Source organism: Coregonus lavaretus (genome assembly GCF_964263955.1).
Source record: "Coregonus lavaretus genome assembly, chromosome: 2".
Classification (NCBI taxonomy): Eukaryota; Metazoa; Chordata; class Actinopteri; order Salmoniformes; family Salmonidae; genus Coregonus; species Coregonus lavaretus.
In genome coordinates this window covers 38,865,824-38,889,624 of record NC_139989.1, presented here as the reverse complement: position 1 = coordinate 38,889,624, position 23,801 = coordinate 38,865,824, and the positions used below count along the sequence as shown (strand labels likewise).

At 44.1% G+C, this 23,801-nt stretch overlaps 1 protein-coding gene across 1 annotated transcript in view; it reads left to right on the top strand.

Moving 5' to 3' along the window:
* Positions 1–17,358, top strand: part of LOC311145675 (C-type mannose receptor 2-like) — a gene marked incomplete at its 5' end in the record, with an annotated part of 36,980 nt that extends 19,622 nt beyond the window's left edge. Inside the window, 20 exons of the mRNA XM_084181937.1 lie at positions 904–1,019; positions 1,131–1,279; positions 3,495–3,715; positions 3,909–4,054; positions 4,452–4,548; positions 4,815–4,944; positions 7,725–7,757; positions 7,874–8,040; positions 8,403–8,571; positions 8,671–8,813; positions 9,061–9,175; positions 9,576–9,742; positions 9,957–10,065; positions 10,260–10,498; positions 10,732–10,897; positions 11,024–11,173; positions 15,185–15,304; positions 15,599–15,778; positions 15,947–15,970; positions 16,126–17,358. Coding sequence (XP_084038063.1) covers positions 904–1,019; positions 1,131–1,279; positions 3,495–3,715; positions 3,909–4,054; positions 4,452–4,548; positions 4,815–4,944; positions 7,725–7,757; positions 7,874–8,040; positions 8,403–8,571; positions 8,671–8,813; positions 9,061–9,175; positions 9,576–9,742; positions 9,957–10,065; positions 10,260–10,498; positions 10,732–10,897; positions 11,024–11,173; positions 15,185–15,304; positions 15,599–15,778; positions 15,947–15,970; positions 16,126–16,346 — 2,862 coding nt within the window. The 3' untranslated portion in view covers positions 16,347–17,358. The remainder of the gene's footprint in view (positions 1–903; positions 1,020–1,130; positions 1,280–3,494; positions 3,716–3,908; positions 4,055–4,451; positions 4,549–4,814; positions 4,945–7,724; positions 7,758–7,873; positions 8,041–8,402; positions 8,572–8,670; positions 8,814–9,060; positions 9,176–9,575; positions 9,743–9,956; positions 10,066–10,259; positions 10,499–10,731; positions 10,898–11,023; positions 11,174–15,184; positions 15,305–15,598; positions 15,779–15,946; positions 15,971–16,125) is intronic.
* Positions 17,359–23,801: the final 6,443 nt, after the last annotated feature.

Sequence of the window (23,801 nt, the reverse complement as noted above, 5' to 3'; positions counted from 1 at the left end):
CCTCACTCCCTCACTAGACATGATGGATAGCCCAGCTAATGCCTCATGGCAAATAAGTTACTGCTGTTAGCTTGGCTCCTGCTTGGCCAACTTCTCTGTGGAGTTGACTGGATTGTGTGAGTTGTTTGAGTGAATGCTCGCTTTTTGAGTTAACTCAACATCTGAAGTTAAAGTATGAGACAACCAAGTTGCTGACTTAATGGTTGTGGTTCAGTGATTCTGTCTGAACAATAGGGTCTATATGATCCACAGCTCATTGGCTCATTGGCTCAGGGAACTGTAACACTAGAGATCCCCAGAGAGTGTTGCATTGTGGGTCATGTGACAGGAGAGAATGAGAGAGAGAGATAACATACCCATCTGCTTCTCCAGTATGATTCTAATATAGAGGAACGTGGCTCAGCAGCTGGAAGTCTTTTAGGTTTCTCCCTCCCTGCCAAGTGCAGTTGAGCAAAAGCCTGAAGATAGACTGAATCACACAAAGTCACTCACTAACTCTCCCTCTCTCTTCCTCTCTCACATACACACTCACTTCAACACACACATGTACATGACTACACACTCAAACCCTTGTGACCTTTTGTGTGTTGGCTGTGCTCTCGGTCTGTACACGTCTGCAGATAAGAACTGAGAGGAGAGAGAGTGTAGCTCTGAGCCTGGACATGCTCTGTCCTGAACCTGTTTTGATAAGTAGGGAAAAAGAATAGCCCTCTCCTTATTAACCCTGTGTTGTTTTTAGTACTTTATGGTTATACGTTCCCATCTCATCTGGTTGTGTTTTCATGCAAGTCTCTGGATGTAGATAGTTCTCTTTGGACATGTAGATAGATCTCTTTGGACAGTTATTATTTCAATGCTACTCAATCTTTCTCCTCTCTCTCCCCCACCTCTCTCTCTCGTCAGGGCTGGAGTTGGCACAGTCCGGCCTGCTACTGGGTGGGAGAGGAGCAGGTGACCTTCGAGGAGGGCAGGAAGGCCTGTGCTGGCAGCGGAGCTACCCTCGTCACCATCACCAATAGGTACACACACATCCATACCTGTACATACACTCATGCACATACGCAAGCACACACAGACACACACACACACTGAGTGTAACCACTGACCCTTGTCCATGTGTGTTGTTGTAGGTTTGAGCAGGCATTTGTCAACAGTCTGGTGTTTGGTCGTTCTGGGGATTCATTCTGGATAGCCCTGCTTGACCAGAACAGCCCCGGAAAATTCCACTGGCTCAGTGGGGATGAAGTGGCCTATACCAACTGGAACAGAGACCAACCAGGTGGGACATGGACCTCTGTCTCTCTATCTGTCCACAGAGCTATCATGATGGACATGTTGGTCATGTACAGTCGTACATGGTCTTCACAAAGTTTTGGTCTTCACAAAGTATTGGTCTTCACAAAGTTTGCTGCTTCAGTGTTTTTAGATATTTTTGTCAGATGTTACTATGGTATACTGAAGTATAATAACAAGCATTCCATAAGTGTCAAAGCCTTTTATTGACAATTACATTAAGTTTATGCAAAGAGTCAATATTTGCAGTGTTGACCCTTCATTTTCAAGACCTCTGCAATCCGCCCTGGCATGCTGTCAATTAACTTCTGGGCCACATCCTGACTGATGGCAGCCCATTCTTGCATAATCAATGCTTGGAGTTTGTCAGAATTTGTGGGTTTTTGTTTGTCCATCCGCCTCTTGAGGATTGACCACACATTCTCAATGGGATTAAGGTCTGGGGAGTTTCCTGGCCATGGACCCAAAAGTTTGATGTTTTGTTCCCCGAGCCACTTAGTTATCACTTTTGCCTTATGGCAAGGTGCTCCATCGTGCTGGAAAAGTCATTGTTCGTCATCAAACTGTTATTGGATGGTTGGGAGAAGTTGCTCTCTGAGGATGTGTTGGTACCATTCTTTATTCATGGCTGTGTTCTTAAGCAAAATTGTGAGTGAGCCCACTCTCTTGGCTGAGAAGCAACCCCACACATGAATGGTCTCAGGATGCTTTACTGATGGCACGACACAGGACTGATGGTAGCGTTCACCTTGTCTTCTCCGTATAAGCTTTTTTCCGGATGCCCCAAACAATCGGAAAGGGGATTCATTAGAGAAAATGACTTTACCCCAGTCCTCAGCAGTCCAATCCCTGTACCTTTTGCAGAATATCAGTCTGTCCCTGATGTTTTTCCTGGAGAGAAGTGGCTTCCTCGCTGCCCTTCTTGACACCAGGCCATCCTCCAAAAGTCTTCGCGTCACTGTGCGTGCAGATGCACTCACACCTGCCTGCTGCCATTCCTGAGCAAGCTCTGCACTGGTGGTGCCCCGATCCCGCAGCTGAATCAACTTTAGGAGACGGTCCTGGTGCTTGCTGGACTTTCTTGGGCGCCCTGAAGCCTTCTTCACAACAATTGAACCTCTCTCCTTGAAGTTCTTGATGATCCTATAAATGGTTGATTTAGGTGCAATCTTACTAGCAGCAATATCCTTGCCTGTGAAGCCCTTTTTGTGCAAAGCAATGATGACGGCACGTGTTTCCTTGCAGGTAACCATGGTTAACAGAGGAAGAACAATGATTTCAAGCACCACCCTCCTTTTAAAGCTTCAAGTCTGTTATTCTAACTCAATCAGCATGACCTCCAGCCTTGTCAACACTCTCACCTGTGTTAATGAGAGAATTTACATTTTAGTAATTTAGCAGACGTCCTTATCCAGAGCGACTTACAGTTAGTGAGTGTATACATTTTTCATACTGGCCCCCCGTGGGAAACTAATCCACAACCCTGGCGTTGCAAGCGCCATGCTCTACCAACTGAGCTACAGGAGGGCCAACTGACATGATGTCAGCTGGTCCTTTTGTGGCAGGGCTGAAATGCAGTGGAAATGTTTTTTTGGGATTAAGTTCATTTTCATGGCAAAGAGGGACTTTGCAATTAATTGCAATTCATCTGATCACTCTTCATAACATTCTGGAGTATATGCAAATTGCCATCATAAAAACTGAGGCAGCAGACTTTGTGAAAATTAATATTTGTGTCATTCTCAAAACTTTTGACCACGACTGTACTAGTCTTCAGGGTACCAGTCTGTACTGTATGCCATATGTCCAGAGCCCTGTCTAAACCTTCACAAACTAGATATGAGATAATAATAATATGCCATTTAGCAGACGCTTTTATCCAAAGCGACTTACAGTCATGTGCGCATACATTTTTACGTATGGGTGGTCCCAGGGATCGAACCCACTACCCTGGCGTTACAAGCACCATGCTCTACCAATTGAGCTACAGAGGACCACAGAGATAAACACTTATCTCTTGAGTATTCATTGTGGCTAAATTGCCAATGACTTAATCAGGTGATTTGTTTACCATTTTAAAGACCCTCTTTTGTTATGATCTCTACCATCCTAACTGGTGTGTCAGTCAGTCAGTTACTCCCAGTCCCAGACTCATACAACTACGTAACATGAACCACTCTCTCCCCCCTCTCCTCTGTCAGGAGGAAACATCAAAGGGGGCTGTGTAACCATGGAGACGGGCTACGCCACAGGCCTATGGGAGGTGAAGGACTGTGCGTTGGCTCGGGCTAAGTTCATCTGTAGACTGAATCAGGACACGTCCCTCAGCCCTGAGCCCCCCGCCCCGCAGCCCACCCCCAGCCTCACTGGATCCTGCCCCAACGGTTGGAAGACAAACGGCAAGCTACACCACTGCTACAAGGTAGCCTACACCTTTACCACTGCTTGATATAACTACACAGAATGCACCACATATTTTAAGCATTTGTATTAGTGTAGTCAATATAGATACCATGTATTTGCCTCTAACGCCCCTGTGCGTGTGTGTGTCTGTGTGTGTGTGTGTGCGTGCGTGCGTGCCTGCGTGCCTGCGTGTGTGTGTGTGTGTGTCTCAGGTGTTCCACTCGGCCCAGATGGACCAGAAGCTGACCTGGCTGCAGGCCCACCTAGCCTGTCAGAGACACCATGGAGCCAACCTGCTGAGTGTCAGTGGCCCAGAGGAGGAGCACTTCATACTGCAGATACTACACGAAGCCTTTGGGTGGGTGGACACTCCACCTTGATCATGCATGGGCTGTTTGAATGGGACTCTATTACGGGGCCTAGACTGGATGGAGGGAGATTGTGGTTGTTATTTGAAAAGGGGATGGGATGGGTTTATAATTGAAAGAGGGAATGTGGTGGTAATGATGATGATGATAATCATTTTGGGGGGTGATTATATTTGTCCTGTTACACACAAGTGTGTAATGGAAATGCATTTTTTTGCATATTCCAACTCCCCCTGGCCTTTAGTGGGGTCATGGCCAGGGTCGCCATTGTACAGCGCCCCTGGAGCAATTAGGGTTAAGTGCCTGGCTCAAGGGCACAGCGAAATATTAAATATTATTTTTTATGGTGATGATGATGTTGATGATGATGATGATGATGGTCCACAGGGAGTCAGAGGACCATGAGCAGCACTGGTTCTGGATCGGGCTGAACCGCAGGAACCCCATGGACAACGGTAGCTGGAAGTGGAGCGACGGACTGGCCGTGAGTCACAGCATCACCATTCAGTCATCCAGCCACAGAATTACTTCACAGCATGTCTATGGAACTAATTAGAGCAGCCAAACCACAGCACTATCTATTATTGACCCAGCTTAACACAGCAACCTTCATTTAATGATAGCTACAGCCCAGCTGCAACAACACACAGCCTCTTGCACCATATACGTGTGGCTCAAAGCTTATAGATATAGCTACCTACTTTGTAGCTACTTTTGTAACATCTCAACCCATCTTCCTCCGTATGTCAGTATACGTACCAGAACTTTGGGCGTTACTACTACAACATCCGTCAGTGTGCAGCAGCAGACCTGGGCACCATGACCTGGCTGGCCATGCACTGTGACTCTGAACTGGACTGGATCTGCAAGATCCCCAAAGGTAACAGCAAGACAACAGAACCACACATAGACACAGATACAGTCACAAAGCAGTGCTACTGCTGTATACAGACACAATAGAGACACTGACACAAGGGGCCCTTGTTATTGCCTGAAAGCTTTCATTTTGAATATTTGATTCTGTGTTATGTAGTGCTGAGCGATTAATCGGAGAGAAAAAATCTCAGTTATTAAACAAAATTGTCCGACATCGGTACAATTACTTGAATTCCATTTAGTTCGTTTTTTTTGGGAGCCAAATGCGCCATTTCTCTAGAGAGAAATCAAATAATACAGGCGAGATATACAGTCAATAACTATGTGGGATGTTGGGCTGAAGGGAGTTGTAGTTTTCATGAAGCAAATATGTGACCGATCGGGTCGATTCGGTCTTATGTAGCAAAATTTGAAATTGTGTTTTTTACATTGGATAAAAGTAGGACTCAGAGCTAGAAAATGGTATATCATACACTACAGTTGAGGAACAATGGGAAAGTAATTCTGCTTTGGAAGTTGATAAACTTGTAACACCACTTTTGAGAAAATGGCCCTTGAATGTTTTGGTACACCTACTGGAGAGCTCTTCTTTGTCTACACCCATTCAGCATCGTTCACACCCTTTTAAGCCTTAGCCCCACCCATCTCTTTAAGGATTCACATGTGAGGCCATGTGCTAAATAGAGTGAGTACGGTAGTGTACTAAACAACCAAAGATTTCAAGACTAAAGGCGGGTATATAATACGTCTATCGACATGTCTGTAGATAGTTGTCGCAGTGACATCATGAACATTCTATTGTCTTCCGACATCAAACTTGTCGCTATGAAAAAGTATAAACACAAAAACGACAGGCTGCATGACATCAGCAGCCTGGTGGTCCAAAATAGCATAACTGGTGTATTTTAACACCAATAAACCCATCCGTTTAAAAGTGAATTTAGTATATGTCAATCTAACAAACCAGGCAAATAAAAGCAACTTTCTAAACAATGTTTGGTTTGTTTCTAGCTTGTTAGCTAGCGAGCTAACTTTAAGTTAGCTGGCTAGCCAGTTCAAATAATGACCATATCATATACAGTAGCTGACAACGTCTTAACTTTAGCTTATTTGTATTCATTATTACAGGAAAATAAACTCACAACAAGATAATTATTTACAAGTTAATGGTGAGCTAATGACAGAAAATAGCTTACGGTTGTGAGTGTGATTAAATAAAAGCAGGGCATTCTACCTGAGAATTTTAGAACTTGGACACTGTCTCATTGGCCTAACGTTATATCCTAATTTGACTTTGGTGCAGGTCATGTTGTTCTCACATTACCGTCTCTGGTAAACACACACTATATAAAATATAATCTAAGTTTATTGTCACATGCACAGGATACAGAAAGGGTAAACGGTACAGTGAAATGGTTACTTGCATAGTGGAGACTTTTGTTTAGACATCTAGCTAGCTATTTAAACAATGAACCATAATCCCAACTCATAATGTTACTACCCTGCATGAATCTGCAGGTAGATAACGCTAACCAGCTAGGTTCAATGTTAGCTAGCTAGCTAACATTAGGCTATAACTAGCAATGCAAATGGCTCTTAGATACAAATAATATTACTACACAAATCATACACGTAATGTTAGCTAGCGAGCTAACAGTACACTTTAACTTGCTATGAAAACGACTTTCTGACAAAATTAGAAACGCATAATATCTGAAAATGTAGCTAGCTAGACTGTCTTACCCATATACATGGATGAACGCGTCTCCCTCTCTGTCACGGATGCCATGGTTGCCCTTAGTTTGAAGATGTAATCCGGAAACAGGTGTTTTATACAACAGCCTTCTGTGTGTTCTCTTTTCGACACACTCTGCATATTTGCAATCAAACGCCAACATTTTCTTCATCTCCTTAGCTATCATACTCTGCTTCCACTGGACATTCCTCTGATTTCAAAACTCGGTACTCCAGAAAGTGGAGAGCATTAGCAACACTTTTGCAGCTCTTTCAAGATATATTTTTTAAAAAGCCGCGTTAGAAAGGATTACCTACACATACTGAGCAGCTCATGTTATAGACAGAAGCTTGCTACATGGCAGACCAATCCGAACTCATCTCTCGGCATGTCCGGCCCATCCATTATCTCAGCCAATCATGGCTAGCGGGAAGGTTCCTGTCTTTTTCCGTGGCTAAACCAATTAGGCTCGAAATTTAACAATTGTATTCATATTTACAGATGGCATGCAAGTTTGTTATTAAGGCATATGAAGTTTCACATGTTCCAGAAGGCATTTCTGCCAAAAAACGTTCAAATGTTCAATGTTTACGTTCAAATGCCTCCTGTGAAGTAGTGACACACGACATACACCTAGTTTCCTGAAACGAGCCACATATTCAACCTAGTTCAGCGCAAAAAACATAGTCATTAACTACAATGACCATAATCAATTGCGCCAGTTTTTTCAGGCTCAGATAGAGACAGGTCAGAGAGGAAGAGGCAAAGCGAGAGGTTTCAGTCTTGACAAAATCGGTCAGAAATAAGCCCCAACTAAGCCCAATGCGTTTCTATGGGCTTATTTTGGACCTAAGCTTGTCGCCTGCCTTCCCGCCTTTTCTGTTGATGTTTACCCAATGTGGACCTGACAGAGACAATGGAATATTTTCAATGTTTTGGAAATTGAATGTTCACTATTTTTGGTTTTGGAATTTCCATTAAAAAGCTCTAACATCATTGTAATGCACTGAATTATAAATTCAGACCACTTTGGCGTTTTGTGTTTTCAGGAAAAGTTGATAAGGATCCAAACCCCACTGAAGGTCAGTTTATAAACCACACTTCTCTCATTGGCTCTGTTATTTGTATAGTCTCCCATCATAACCCAACTAGCACCAACTTCTCCTTCTTTTTTTCCCGCTCGTTCTCCTCCCCCCAGCCCCCACTGCCAGTGAGTGGGTGGGCTTCCAGGAAGCAGAGTATAAGTTCTTTGACCACCGGTCTACGTGGGACCAAGCCCAGAGGATCTGTTCCTGGTTCGATGCTTCTCTGGCTTCCATCCACTCTTCTGCGGAGGAGGTTTTCCTGGCCAACACACTGCACAAGGTACCACACACAACCTTTTATAAAAACATAATAACAACTTTATCACCCTTCACAAAGTAACACATCCACTGCTGAGGAGGAGGCCTTCCTGGCCAACACACTGTACAAGGTGCCCTACATAACCTTTATAACCCTTTATAAAAAAACAACAACGTTATAACCCTTTTATAGCTACTTCATGTTCATGAAGAACATGACAGAATTAAACATCCACATGGGCACATTCATAACTCTACAAAAGGTACCAACCATCAACCACCACATGGATGGACGTGCTGTTTTATCCAAGCCAATAGTCTGTGCTGTACTGTACATCACTGCATGTCACTGGAGGTCATGTATGTTTTCTCTCTCACCTGCAGATGACCAAGGTAGAGGGGGACCACTGGTGGGTGGGGCTTCATACGTATGAGAACGATGGCCGTTTCCGCTGGTCAGACCACTCTGTGCTCAACTATGTGTCTTGGGCTCTCAGCAGGCCACACCCACTCAGCCGTGACCGCAAATGTGTCCACATGTCAGTCAGCAAAGGTGAGGATTCTGGGATACTGTACAGTTTGTTTCGTAAATAGCATATTTTGTGTGGTTCTTTTAACAATATTTCATATTTCATTCTAAAACGTTCTACAGCGGAGTGGGCAGATCAGAAATGCCACTCAGACCTGCCCTACATCTGTAAGAGAGTGAATGTCACAGGCACCATCCCACCCACACCATCCATCCCCCTGCCCCCCGCGGGTTGCCCCGATGGCTGGGCCCACTTCCTGCACAAGGTAGGGCTCCTGGGTTATGTAGTTCCTACTGTACTGATAAAGATGTGAAAGTTATATGAATGTGACTTACTGTGATATGTTATGATTTGATCTTCCATTTTAGCCACTCAGTTGTGATCAGATCTCACGTTAGATCTCAAACAGACCTCTCACCTGAGGTAGTGGTTTCTCCTGGGTTATGTTATGTGTGAGAGCATGATTGTCCTTCCTGACCTGACCTCTCACCTTCCTGTTTGTGTGTGTGTAGTGTTATAAGGTGTTTGGTCATGAGCAGACCCGGAGGGCCACATGGTCAGGAGCCAGGCTCATGTGTGAGTCACAGGGAGGAGCCTTGGCTGTGGTGCCTAATCACGTGGAGCAAGGTAGTTTTATTCTCAACTGACGCACACACGCACACACACACAAACAAACACACGCACGGTTTCACACACACAAGGGCACACACACACATACACCATCAATATCATCAGTGGTTCCCAAACTGTCGCGCGGTCGGCAGAGGTGGGGCGGAGAGGTAGGGTGAGATGAACATACGCAAAACTTACTCAGTCGGGCTTTCAAATTCCTCTTGAAAGTTGTAATAGTAGAATGCATTACCCAATTTCGAAATTGAGTAGTGCATCATCAGTTTTGCTCTTGTCATGTCAGTCATTGCAGACCTTAGAGAGCTTTCTATAACTTGTCAGAAATGCCCAGATCCCCAATGATGAGTGAAAAAGTTTGGGAAGCACTGAATAACATAATGCATGCTGTTTCCCATAGCATTTGTCACCACTCTGCTGTCCAACGTGAGTTTTGACCTGTGGGTGGGGCTGACGTCTGACTCTAAAGGCCACTTCCAGTGGGCTCATCCTGGACTCCTCAGCTACACCAACTGGGCCTCTGGAGAACCCCTGGACAACAGTGGACCACTCCACAACAAGACTCCGGTACATACCACCCTGGTCTCATCTGTTTCTGTATTAATCCAGTCTTGCATCCCAAATGGAACCCTATTCTCTACATAGTGCACTACTTTAGAACCAGGGCACTAGTCAAAAGTAGTGACTATATATGGAATATGGTGCCATTTGGGACACACACTTGGTCTGTGGTCCAGTCTTTGTCATGTCCATTGTTGATGACATCATTGACATCTGACAGGGTAACTGTGTGGTGATGATCCATGGGAACCCAGCAAAGAATACTGGCATGTGGGCGTCCCGGGCCTGTGAGATGGAGAAACATGGCTACATCTGCCAGAAGAAACAAGGTACAGGACATGTCACAACTCTAAACAGCACAGCTACTCGCAATGCAACAGTGCATAACATAACTAACCAGTGAATGGTGTAGTAGACAAGCATTCCTGTGTGAATCTGTTACATGGTACTGATATATTAAACAGTTGTGTTTAGTCAGCAGAAACACTTTCCTTTATATGCTGATATAACTTTGTCTCCTTAGACCAAGCTCTGCCCTCTGGCCCTGCCCTCCTGCCCTCCTCCCTGTCGGGAGCCTTGGAGCTGGGTGGGGTGTCGTACCGCGTAGTGAAGAAGCGTCTGGACTGGACGGGGGCGCTGCATGTGTGCGAGTCTCTGAACGGGACGTTGGCTTCAGTGAGAGACCCCTACCAACATGCTTACCTCACCCTGCTGATGAACAGCTTACACCTCCCAGCATGGATCGGCCTTTACAACTCTGGGGTGAGGCCCTGGACATGACAAGCTAGGAGGAGTTATGCACACCTATGAGATCTTTATTTGTTTGTTTTGATACAACAACATGGTAAAATGTAGGGTGAGATAATTGTATCACTACAAATCAATATTACATTGATATAATCAGATCTTCAAAGATTGATTTAACTAGATTGACCAATGAGGTAAGACTTGGTGTCAGAATATTATGATTAACTCCTCCTCTGTTCCACACTCAGGGGCGGAGCTTCAGCTGGTTGGGCGAGGAGGACCTGACTTACACTGCCTGGCGGGATGGGGAGCCTAATACACTGTCTGGATGTGGTCACATGACCACGGTGGGGCAGTGGACTATGACCCCCTGTGACGCTAAACTGGACGCTGCCATCTGTCAGATTAATACAGGTGTGTGTGTGTATGTGTGCAGCTGTGTATGTGTGCATGTTTGTGTGTGTGTTTTATCAATAGGATAATACAGTATATGTGTAGGCCCTGTCCTGATCTCTCTCTCTCTATCTCTCTCTCCACCAGAGGAGGCTGTGGTGCACCAGTGGAGTTACCCAGGACAGTGCCCTCACTCTCTGGGCGACTGGGCCTGGGTGCCCTTCAGGAACCACTGCTACTCCTTCAACCTGCAGAACCTCCGGCTGCAGACCGACGCCCACTCCTCCTGCAGGAAGGGTAAGGAGGACACTCTGTCACCTGCCAATCACACAGTCCAGACATGCCTTTAGTCAGCCAGACACTCCTTAGTCTCTATACATGACACTATACATGCACATAGGGTGTGTCCCAAATGGCACCCTATTCCCTATGTAGTACACTACTTTTGACCAGAGCCCTATAGAGAATAGGATGCCATTTGGGACACACAACAGTGGATTCCACGACGCGGTTAGCTTTTAACAGCTAGGACCACTATTTCTTGTCCCGGAATCGCGCTTAACTGCTTGAAAGAGCCGCTAACCTAGCTAAGCTGCTAGCCATCAAGCTAACAAAGTTAGTTCTAGATTAGTTTTCCAATGGAGCCCTCTTTGTCTGGAGAAGTAAATGAACGGTTCAAGCGCTGTAGGAGCTGTATCTACTACGCTTCGTTTCGGGACAAACTGGATCACTCAGAGTTCCAATGCGGCTATTGTTTGCTTGCCGAGGATTATAGGCTTAAGGTGGCTTCCTTGATCACGCAGGTCTCCAGCCTACGTAAGAAACTGGGGAAAACACAGAGTGCAATGTTTACGTTTTCTACGCCGGTGGCTGGACGGCGTTCGCGCTTGTTGGATGCATCTCAGCCTTGTCGTTTATCGTTATTTGACTGGCCGGTGTTGCCCATAGTTCGTTTGCCAGGGGAGCCATCTCCTGCCTCTCCTCCCACATCTGATAGCGGAGTCAAAGGAGCACAGCAAGAGGAGCATGGCAATCATGGAAGCCATGGAAGCCAAAGACAGCGGCCTCCCGCAAAGCAGTCTATACTCCCAATGAGAGGCCCGGAGCGGATACAAACAACGAATAGTTTCACCGCCCTGGAGCCTGATCTTCCTGCACCTTCGTCGCCAGGGGTACCTGTGTCTGCGGCCACTGTGCCTACTCCTACTCCTACTCCTTCCCTCAAGAAAAAGCTTCAAACTGTAACCAGTGCCTGCAACCTGGTTCAGGTTATCAGTCAACCTACCAGGGTAGTTACAAACAACACAGGAATGAAATCATCAACATATATTGATCACATCTTTACTAATGCTGCAGAAGTGTGCTTGAAAGCAGTATACAGATCCATCGGATGTAGTGATCACAATATAGTAGCCATATCTAGGAAAACCAAAGTTCCAAAGACTGGGCCTAATATAGTGTATAAGAGGTCATACAATACATTTTGTAGTGACTCCTATGTTGTTGATGTAAATAATATTTGTTGGTCCGTGGTGTGTAATGAGGAGCAAACAGACGTTGCACTTGACACATTTATGAAATTGCTTATCCCAGTTACTAATAAGCTTGCACCCATTAAGAAAATGACTGTAAAAACGGTTAAATCCCTGTGTATTGATGAGGAATTGAAAAATTGTATGGTTGAGAGGGATGAGGCAAAAGGAATGGCAAATAAGTCAGGCTGCACAACCGACGTACTGCAAATTGAGAAATCATGTGACTTAACTGAATAAAAATAAGAAGAAACTACACTATGAAACAAAAATAAATGACATAAAGAATGATAGTAAAAAGCTATGGAGCACCTTCAATGACATTTTGGGGAAAAAAGCAAAGCTCCATCATTCATTGAATCAGATGTCTCATTCATCACAAAACCAACTGATATTGCCAACTACTTTAATTATTTTTTCATTGGCAAGATTAGCAAACTTAGGCATGACATGCCAGCAACAAACGCTGACACTACCCATCCAAGTATATCTGACCAAATTATGAAAGAATTGTAATTTTGAATTCCGTAAAGTGAGTGTGGAAGAGGTGTCTATCAACAATGACAAGCCACCAGGGTCTGACAACTTGGATGGAAAATTACTGAGGAAAATAGCGGACGATATTGCCACTCCTATTTGCCATATCTTCAATTTAAGCCTAATAGAAAGTGTGTGCCCTCATGCCTGGAGGGAAGCAAAAGTAATTCCTTTACCTAAGAATAGTAAAGCCCCCTTTACTGGCTCAAATAGCCGACCAATCAGCCTGTTACCAACCCTTAGTCAAGTTTAGGAAAAAATAGTGTTTGACCAGATACAATGCTATTTTATAGTAAACAAATTGACAACATTCTTTCAGCACGCTTATAGGGAAGGACATTCAACAAGCACAGCACTTATACAAATGACTTATGATTGGCTGAGAGAAATTGATGATACAAATATTGTGGGGGCTGTTTTGTTAGACTTCAGTGTGGCTTTTGACATTATCGATCATAGTCTGCTGCTGGAAATACGTATGTGTTATGGCTTTACATCCCCTGCTATATTGTAGATAAAGAGTTACCTGTCTAACAGAACACATGGGGTGTTCTTTAATGGAAGCCTCTCCAACATAATCCAGGTAGAATCAGGAATTCCCCAGGGCAGCTGTCTAGGCCCCTTACTTTTTTCAATCTTTACTAACGACATGCCACTGGCTTTGAGTAAAGCCAGGGTGTCTATGTATGCGGATGACTCAATACTATACACGTCAGCCATTACAGCGATTGAAATGACTGCAACACTTAACAATGAGCTGCAGTTAGTTTCAGAATGGGTGGCAAGGAATAAGTTAGTCCCAAATATTTCAAAAACTAAAAGCATTGTATTTGGGACAAATCATTCACTAAACCCTAAACCTCAACTAAATCTTGTAATAAATAATGTGGAAATTGAGCAAGTTGAGGTAACTAAACTGCTTGGAGTAACCCTGGATTGTAAACTTTCATGGTCAAAATATATTGATACAACAGTAGCTAAGATGGGGAGAATTCTGTCTATAATAAAGCGCTGCTCTACCTTCTTAACAGCACTATCAACAAGTCAGGTCCTACAGGCTCTAGTTTTGTCGCACCTGGACTACTGTTCAGTCGTGTGGTCAGGTGCCACAAAGAGGGATTTGGGTAAATTGCAATTGGCTCATAACAGGGTAGCACGGCTGTCCCTTGGACATTAATAATATGCATGTCAATCTCTCCTGGCTCAAAGTGGAGGAGAGATTGACTACATCACTACTTGTATTTGTGAGAGGTACTGACATGTTGAAAGCACCAAGCTGTCTATTTAAACGACTAGCACAGAGCTCAGACACCCATGCATACCCCACAAGACATGCCACCAGAGGTCTCTTCACAGTCCCCAAGTCCAGAACAGACTATAGGAGGCACACAGTACTACGTAGAGCTATGACCACATGGAACTCTATTCCACATCAGGTAACTGATGCAAGCAGTAGAATCAGATTTAAAAAACAGATACAAATGCACCTTATGGAACAGCGAGGACTGTGAAACAACACACACATAGGCACAGACACATGCTACACACACATGATAACATATGCACTATACACACACGTACACATGGATTTTGTGTTGTAGATATGTGGTAGTGGAGTAGGGGCCTGAGGGCACACAAACTTAGTGTGTTGTGAAATCTGTTATGAATGTATTGTAATGTTTTTAAAAAATTATAACTGCCTTAATTTTGCTGGACCCCAGGAAGAGTAGCTGCTGCCTTGAGGATCCATAATAAATACAAATACAAATACAAACAGTCTCTATATGTGACACTTCACATGCACATTGTGACACTAAAAGACCACAGAGTACATTACAGCTCTCTCCACTCAATCACTGTTGTCATGGAGAGAGCTTTCAGTGCTCAGCACTGACATCATGACCAAATATGTCAATAAGTCAAAATTAGCTGTGATTCATTGAGCTTTTATTGAAATGCACTCGCTTTATTATCTCCTGATTTCTCGCTTTCATTTTACTTCTCATCATCCCTCTCTTTCTCTGTTTCACACCTCCCTCTGTCTGTCAACTCTTCTCTGACCGCATTTAATTATCTCAATATGGTTATCTGATCCTCTCTCTCTCTCTCTCTCTCTCTCTCTCTCTCTCTCTCTCTCTCTCTCTCTCTCTCTCTCTCTCTCTCTCTCTCTCTCTCTCTCTCTCTCTCTCTCTCTCTCTCTCTCTCTCTCTCTCTCTATACCCCCCTCTCTCTCCCCCAGTGGGTGCCCAGCTGCTGTCGGTCCTGAACGAAACAGAGAATGGCTTTGTATGGGAGCACATCCAGAGCTACCAGGAGCAGGCCCACGGAGCCTGGCTGGGTATGACCTTTAACTCCAAAGGTAAGGAACTCCTCAGGTAGTACACAGTGAAAGTATACACAGATGATTCCTACTGTTAAAAACATGTAAATATCATGTACTGTAAGGTCATATAATCTAATGTGTTATGTAAGAAGAGTCATCTATCAGAGTGACATATGCTAGTCATATACTCATTCATATATTAACATACATGATTTGTACACACCTTTTTACAATAGGGTATTCCAGGGCTATTTCAAGGTATTCTTCAGACAGGCATGGCCATACTGTGTGTGTTTGTGTGTGTGTGTTGTTCCTGGTGTTGTCCTGCAGGGGGCAGTCTGATGTGGTCTGAGAGTGCGGAGGTGAAGTTCACTAACTGGGAGGTGCAGAGCACCAACCTGAGCATGCTGTTTCCCAACACCTGCTTCTGGATCCAGAGCAACACTGGCCTGTGGAAACCAGGCTCCTGCAAGAACCATACGCACGGAGTCATCTGCAAACGGCCACGCAGTAAGGAAGGCCTCACACTGTAGCATAGACAAATAACAATATGGACAATGTTCTACGTGTACATAGTGATAGCAAAGATGTATGACCACTTACTGTGCTTCATTTAAAACTGACAACAGCAATCTCTGAACTGACAACACAACTCAAATGTTATCTTTTTCGTTGCAGGTGCTGAGGCTTCGGCAGTAGTCTGTAAGTATGGATAGGATATCCTATGTTGTTTGTTCAAGTCATGAAATGTTAGATTTGTTTAAATCTGTAATGCTAATCTGTAAAAAATAGTCCCTCTCTCTCTCTCTCTCTCTCTCTCTCTCTCTTTCACTCCTCTCTCTCCCTGTCTGTTTCAGCTGAAGAGGACCACCTGCCCACTCTGATCGTGATCATGGTGACAGGCCTGGTGTTGGTGATCCTCATCGTGGGCATGATCTACCTGTACCGCTGGCACCAGGCAGGCTCCCGGGGCTCTTACGAGGGGGCGCGCTACAGCCGCACCAACTCCAACCACTCCGAACAGGCCGAGAAGAACATCCTGGTGTCTGACATGGAGCTCAATGAGCAGCCGGAGTAGCACTGGGAGTACCTAATATTGACTGACCCACTGACTGACTGATACACATTCTGCTTCTACATTTTATGTCCCTGTTCTGTTTGAAGAGATGTTGAAGATGCTGAAGGTCTGTGCTGTGTAGAGCGTAGCAGATGCCAATCAAATTCCATTTAAACAGTCATTCTCCAAAGGGGTTAATAATATGCAAATTACAATATGAACTGCTTTTCTTAGTAGTATAGCAATAATGTTTCTGATGTCAGTTTCGCATTTCATTTCAAACAAGTTCCTGTTTTTGGTCACTATGTCTAAAAGGCAGATGCCAAAGGCCAAAGACTCAGGCTTTGCACCAGTTCTTCCCTTGTCAAGAGACTCAGTATCATCCAAATATCCACACAACCTCCATCGAGACCATGATAGTATTTACCTGAGGTTAACTTCAGGTTTGTTTTGTATATTTCCTTTTGGTTTGTTTGTATGTTTTTTTGTCAGAACCAGTGCAGCTGTAGTGAATCCTTTTTCTAATTCTGGTTGTTGTGGTGAAGCTTCTGTTGTTGCCCGTCCCCTGCCCTCCCTCCCTTCTGTTCTAACTGACACGTCAGCAGAGGCTGGTTGGAAAGCAATCCTTACTTCAGTGTGGAAGAGAAGAGGACAGTGATTTTACAGTGACGATTTTAGAGTGATTTAAAGAGTCCATGGCCTGTACACCACAACTGCTCATATAGTAGGAGAGAGAGAGGGGGGGGGGGGGGGGATTTGACGTTGATACAGACTGATACTGTTTTTTGTTGTCTTGGTACAGTGTGATGGGGAAGATAAGGATATGACCCCCATTATATCTCAGTATGTAACGTTCTAGAGGGTTTTAGAGGGTTTGTTTTAGCACTTTCTACCACCATCATGAGAAGAGCCAACATTTATTACTTAAAGTAACTGTCCAGTGTTTCCAGATTTCAATGAAATATCACCTATAATTAATTACAATAGGAGTGAAATAGTTTTCCTTCCAAATAAATGGTAATTAAATATTTTGAAAAGCAGCTTTTCTGTGGTGGAATGGTTTGAGCCTACCACAACAACAGAATGGTGTATACCGGTCATTATATGCGAGTAGACCACTGATTGGCCAGCATTGTCTGTTTGAGATACAGGTTTGAGGTGGGGGTTTTTAAGTAGTTTTTCTCCAATTTAAGCTTTGACCACAAATACGAGTATAGGATAAGTCAACAACATTATTTGGTTATGAGTTAACAGAATATCAACTTTTAAAAGTGAGATTTTCACTAGACAATTACTTTAAGCAAAGGACAGTGCATTCACTCCTTTGTTCATGCATTATTACTAAGGTACTTTTCAATTGTTTTTGTTTCATTTCCTTCCCTTGGCTTTTGGATGGGTAACATGGTGTAAAGTAGGTGAACGTCTGTGTCTCATGACTGGTACGGATGGTTAGGTTTCCCATGTTAATGTTTGTGTTTGTTGGTGGTATGAATACACACTGACCTGCAGCCATGGAAAACATACCCTATATGTACAAAAGTACGTGGACACCCCTTCAAATGAGTGGATTCGGCTATTTCAGTCACACCTGTTGCTGACAGGTGTATAAAATTGAGCACACGGCCATGCAATCAATCTCCATAGACAAACATTGGCAGTAGAATGGCCTTAATGAAGAGCTCAGTGACTTTGATGCCACCTTTCCAACAAGTCAGTTCGTCAACTTTCTGCCCTGCTAAAGCTGCCCCGGTCAGCTGTAAGTGCTGTTATTGTGAAGTGGAAACGTCTATGAGAAACAATGGCTCAACAGCGAAGTGGTAGGCCACACAAGCTCACAGAACGGGACCGCCGAGTGCTGAAGCGCGTAGCCCGTAAAAATTGTCTGTCCTTGGTTGCAACACGCACTACCGAGTTCCAAACTGCCTCTGGAAGCAACGTCAGCACAATAACTGTTCGTCGAGAGCTTCATGAAATGGGTTTCCATGGCCGAGCAGCCGCACACAAGCCAAAGATCACCATGTGCAATGCCAAGCGCTGGCTGGAGTGGTGTAAAGCTCACCGCCATTGGACACTGGAGCAGTGGAAACGTGTTCTCTGGAGTGATGAATCACGCTTCACCATCTGGCAGTCCGACGAACAAATCTGGTTTTGGCAGATGCCAGGAGAACGCTATCTACCCGAATGCATAGTGCCAACTGTAAAGTTTGGTGGAGGAGGACTAATGGTCTGGGGCTGTTTTTCATGGTTCGGGCTAGGCCCTTAGTTCCAGTGAAGGGACATCTTAATGCTTCAGCATACAATGACATTTTAGACGATTCTGTGCTTCCAACTTTGTGGCAACAGTTTGGGGAAGGCCCTTTCCTGTTTCAGCATGACAATGCCCCCGTGCACAAAGCGAGGTCCTGACCTCAACCCCATCGAACACCTTTGGGAGGAATTGGAACGCTGACTGCGAGCCAGGCCTAATCGCCCAACAGAAGCAAGTCCCTGCAGCAATGTTCCAACATCTAGTGGAAAGCCTTCACAGAAGAGTGGAGGCTGTTATAGCAGCAAAGGGGGGACCAACTCCATATTAATGCCCATTATTTTGGAATGAGATGTTAGACGAACAGGTGTCCACATACTTTTGGTCATGTGGTGTAGCTTAGGTCACCTGTAGGTCATTCGCTTGAAATGTGACACATCTGAAATGAGTCAACATGCAGGTACAGTATTATAGTTCTTGATGTTGCAACAAACTTGTCATTTGTCTGTGGTGTGTTCCACAAGGTACTAGATAACCTTACTTGGGGGAACAACCTCTATATCAATGCAAAATACTGCTAGGAAAACCAAAGTACTAGTTTGAAAAGGGAAATCTTTAAACATTTAGAAATAGAAAGATCAACTCATCCATCTTATTTCCCCTTGTCATGTCTTAACCTTGTGTTGTACATTATTGGGGGGAGGAAATTGGTTTCTAACAGAGCACAACTAGATTTAAGGCAGGAAATCAACCAAAACCCTAACTTCTGGGTTCCCATTTGATTACGGAGGAAAAGACAGATGTTTTCTTCCTCCTCATAACATTCCTCCTCCTACAGTTAACATGTATGCACACATGACTGTAAGTTGCTTTGGATAAAAGAATCTGCTAATGGCATATTATTATTATTATTATAGTTCCCTCCCTGTCATGACGGGGCGGCAGGTAGCTTAGTGGTTAAGAGTGTTGTGCTAGTAACCGAAAGGTTGCTGGTTCTAATCCCCGAGCTGACTAGGTGAAAAATCTGTTGATGTGCCCTTGAGCAAGGCACTTAACCCTAATTGCTCTGGATAAGAGTGTCTGCTAAATGACTAAAATGTAAAATGACTGGATTTCTGTCCTGCTTTGGAGAAGTTTCATATAGAAACTTTTGTTGTGCCAGTGAGCCATGCTTCAAAACCAGCTCTTTTCTGCTCTGTAAACCAGACGAATGGGACTGAGGAGAGAGTGGGGGAGGGATGGTTGAAGGAGACGGTGTGTGTTGTCGTCTCCAACTGTGGAATGTTGAGTCGGCAAGAAGAGCTCAGTGGCAGGTCTGGAACAAATCAGAGCAGAAGGGCTCGGGGCCAAAGAGAGGGGTGAGAGAAAGGGAGAAAAGGGGGGGTGGGGGGATTATGGAGAGAGAGGGAGAGAGAGAGACTGACAGGCAGGCAAGCATGTTTTGGGGGAAAAAGGGGGCAGGGAGGGTGGAATGGAGATGAGAGAGGAGAAGAGTGAAATGTCGTAGGTTCACCCTGCCGCCTAGTGGAGGGTTGCTGTAGCACCCTGCTTCCAAATGACTTTCCCTAACTGGTTATAATGAATTTGCGCTGCCTACAAGTTGGAGCTGCCTACAAAGTGATGATGTGTGAGTCTGGCCCTGATGTTCTGCCCTGTCTGGGACTGACAGTGTGACTGTGGTGGACTTTTTAAATTTGAGTCCCTGTGAGGAAAGGTTCAAATAAGCACCTGTTTTGATTTTTAAAATATTTGTTGTTTTTATATGAAATGAATAAAATATATGTTGGCAAAATTACTGTCAATAGAATTATTTCAAAAATTATTGGTACTTTAGTTACACCATTATATTCACATTATTGTGGGGGGACGAGATGTTTATTGTTGCCTTGTTGTATCATGATTTAACTAGTAAGAGAAGTAGTTGTGATGTTGAAGAACCCCCACCAGAGGGAAGGTCTTGCTCACAGCAACAGCTTGACTTTGTTTCAAATGAGTTCCTCACTTTCCTGGTCTGATGCATCATTTTCACTCTCTCTCGCTCTCTCTCTCTCTCTCTCTCTCTCTCTCTCTCTCTCTCTGTGGTGAGTGTGGTGAAAGAGTCAGGCGCAGGGTAATCACCAAATACAGAGTTTATTCCTTCGTTGACACACAAATGCGCTCCAATAGCGATCAATGAAACAGGCACAGGGGAAACAAACATCCCTTATACACACAAAGAACACTTATACACAGACTAATTAGGGGATAGGAACCAGGTGTGTGTGATTGACAAGACGAGACAATTGTGATGATGATTGGGGCGGCAGTGGTTAGTAAGCCGGTGACGACGAATGCCGAAGCCTGCCCGAACAAGGAAGGGAGGCAGCATCGGCCGAAGCCGTGACAGTCTCTCTCTCTCTCTCTCTCTCTCTCTCTCTCTCTCTCTCTCTCTCTCTCTCTCTCTCTCTCTCTCTCTCTCTCTCTCTCTCTGTCTGTCTCTCTCTCTCTGTCTGTCTCTCTCCGTCTCTCTCTCTCTCTCTCTCTCTCTCTCTCTCTCTCTCTCTCTCTCTCTCTCTCTCTCTCTCTCTCTCTCTCTCTCTCTCTCTCTCTCTCTCTCTCTCTCTCTCTCTCCGATGCCTCGCTACCAGATCATCAGGAACATGCAGGCCGCACATAGACAAGCTATTGGTGCCTGCCAAGCCAGGCAGAAGGAGCCTCTGCCAGAGAAAAGGTAGAGGCCCTCGGTCCATTCTCCTCCAATGAGGTGTGGCAGATCAGGATCACAGCCTGTACTAAGTGTCCGAACAGACTGGATGGAGACACGGATAAACTTTTGAATGTTTTTATTTGCGCCAGACTCACTGCTTTTTACATAGACTACTGTGGTTGACTTGATTGAGAAGCCTGCGCCACTACAATTAGTATTGTTTCTAAAGTGTGTAGAGAGAGTGGACCTGATGCCATGTCCAATCAGGATAGATTAAGCTCGGTTAGAGGCTGAGGCAGGGCCTGCGACAGAACGAATCAGTTGGACGGGCCTTTGCTATCTATAGGTGGGCACGTTTTTTTCATGGGACCTTCTACGTGTGCACACGCTTGCATGTTCACAATTTTTGTTTATGGGTCTTATAGTAGACCATGGCAGCTCGTGAGTTTCAAGTTTGGGGAAGCTTACAATTTAGCCTACCATATCTACCGATCTGAGTGACAGTTTTATATGTGCATTTTTGTGGAACAGTTTCATTTAAGTAATAACGTTTTCATTTCTCAAAATCATTGTCACGTGGTTAATCATACAAATCTAAAAGTAAAAATTCAACTAAAGCGAGAGCACCAGCCTCTGCCATATGGACACATCGATACACTGTGGTCCATTGGCGGCTAAAGAAATAAGCGCACATAACTCAGAGATAGAGAGCCTATAGGTGTCACGGTACTGATGTGGATGTGGTGGTGAAGTCAGGTGCAGGACACAGCGTATAAGTCAAAACGACTTTACTGAAGTATATAAACAATATACAAAAATAAATGGCCTCGAAACAACGGAGGCGAACTGATAAGCGAAATGCGTAAAACACTCATAAACAAAGTACCGAACCTCACAACAAAACGACAGGCGGACAATAACACACAACTACAAAACATAACACAGGGAAACTTATAGGTGACATAATCAGGACAGAATACGAAACAGGTGCACTAAACTAGACATGACCAAACAAACATCGAAAACATCAAACGGTGGCAGCTAGTACTCCGGGGACGACGAACGCCGAAGCCTGCCCGAACAAGGAGGAGGAGCAGCCTCGGCGGTATTCGTGACAATAGGCCAATGCAGCAGTAGGCCTATAACTTCCATCTTTAACTAAGTAAAATACATAGGCCTAAAGCAAACAAATAAAAACAGTAGTAAATATCCTGATGAAAGTTCTGTTTTTTTCAATCACATTCATCTCCTCCGCCTCCCTGCCTCCCTTTGACTTGAGCTATTGCTAGTGAAGTGCAACATTGTATCAAATCATCAACTGGGTCTGGCCAGAAGCTGTCACTAGCGAACTTGCAACATTGTATCAACTAGCCTATTCAGGGCCCCCAGAGTTTCCCATGTCAGTGAGCTCGGGACAGACAGCTGTTTTTTATGAAGTTTTCTCTGGATATATGGGATCATCAGATCATTCTACTCTTTCACGTCGAGGCTTGGTGATTATCGAGGCCGGGAGTGTTGGAAAGATTTTTCAAAAACGGAGGAACTATTATTTGCAACAGATGTAAAAAAAAACACACTTTCTTTACAATGTGTGAGGTGAAGAAAAAATGACTGAGAAGCTCAGCTTATTTGTGGTGGATGTGGTGAGTTAAGACAGTCAGACAACGTCAAATGGGCACGTTCCTACATTTGCACACCGCAGGCCAGGTAAATAACTGTAATTAATACATGCATTAATAGAAATGAATGTAACCAAATGATGGGGATTAACGGTACATTTACTAGGCCTACTGGTGACATATGTAATGGGGAATTGATAAAGAATTAAATAAATTGAAGGGCAAACAATTCACAGAATGAAACAATGAATGTGCAAGAATTGGCAGGAGACAGCTGAGTGCATTCTGGAGAGCTGAGTACATGTATTCTGGAGCGAGACAAGCCATATCTTCGCCACACACCCCTCCCCTTCTTCTTGTTGCAACATTTTAAATTATGCTCAAGACACATTATCTTCACAAATATTTTAGATGCTTTTCACTGACAGACGCAAATCAATCAGCTAGACATATTGCAAGCTAGACATATTGCAACATGGGCGGCCCAAATTGCGGGCTTCCCAAATAGGCATAGGCCTACACACTTGTGATTTGAAACAATCCACAACTATTTATTTTTACCTCTTAAGGATCAGACCCTTTTTTTCCATTTTTGCCTAAAATGACATACCCAAATCTAACTGCCTGTAGCACAGGACCTGAAGCAAGGATATGCATATTATTGATATCATTTGAAAGGAAACATTTTGAAGTTTGTGGAAATGTGAAATTAATATAGGAGATCTGGTAAAAGAGAATAAAAAACAAAAAAACATGTGTTTTCTTTTGTTGTTTTTTGTAGCATTTAACGCAAGAAAAAGACCAGACAGTGATGCAGGATTCTAGATGTAATTTAGATGTTGTCCACCAGATAGCATCAGTGTATGTGCAAAGTTTCAGACTGATACAGTGAAACATTACATCACTACACAATATTTTGTATTAAG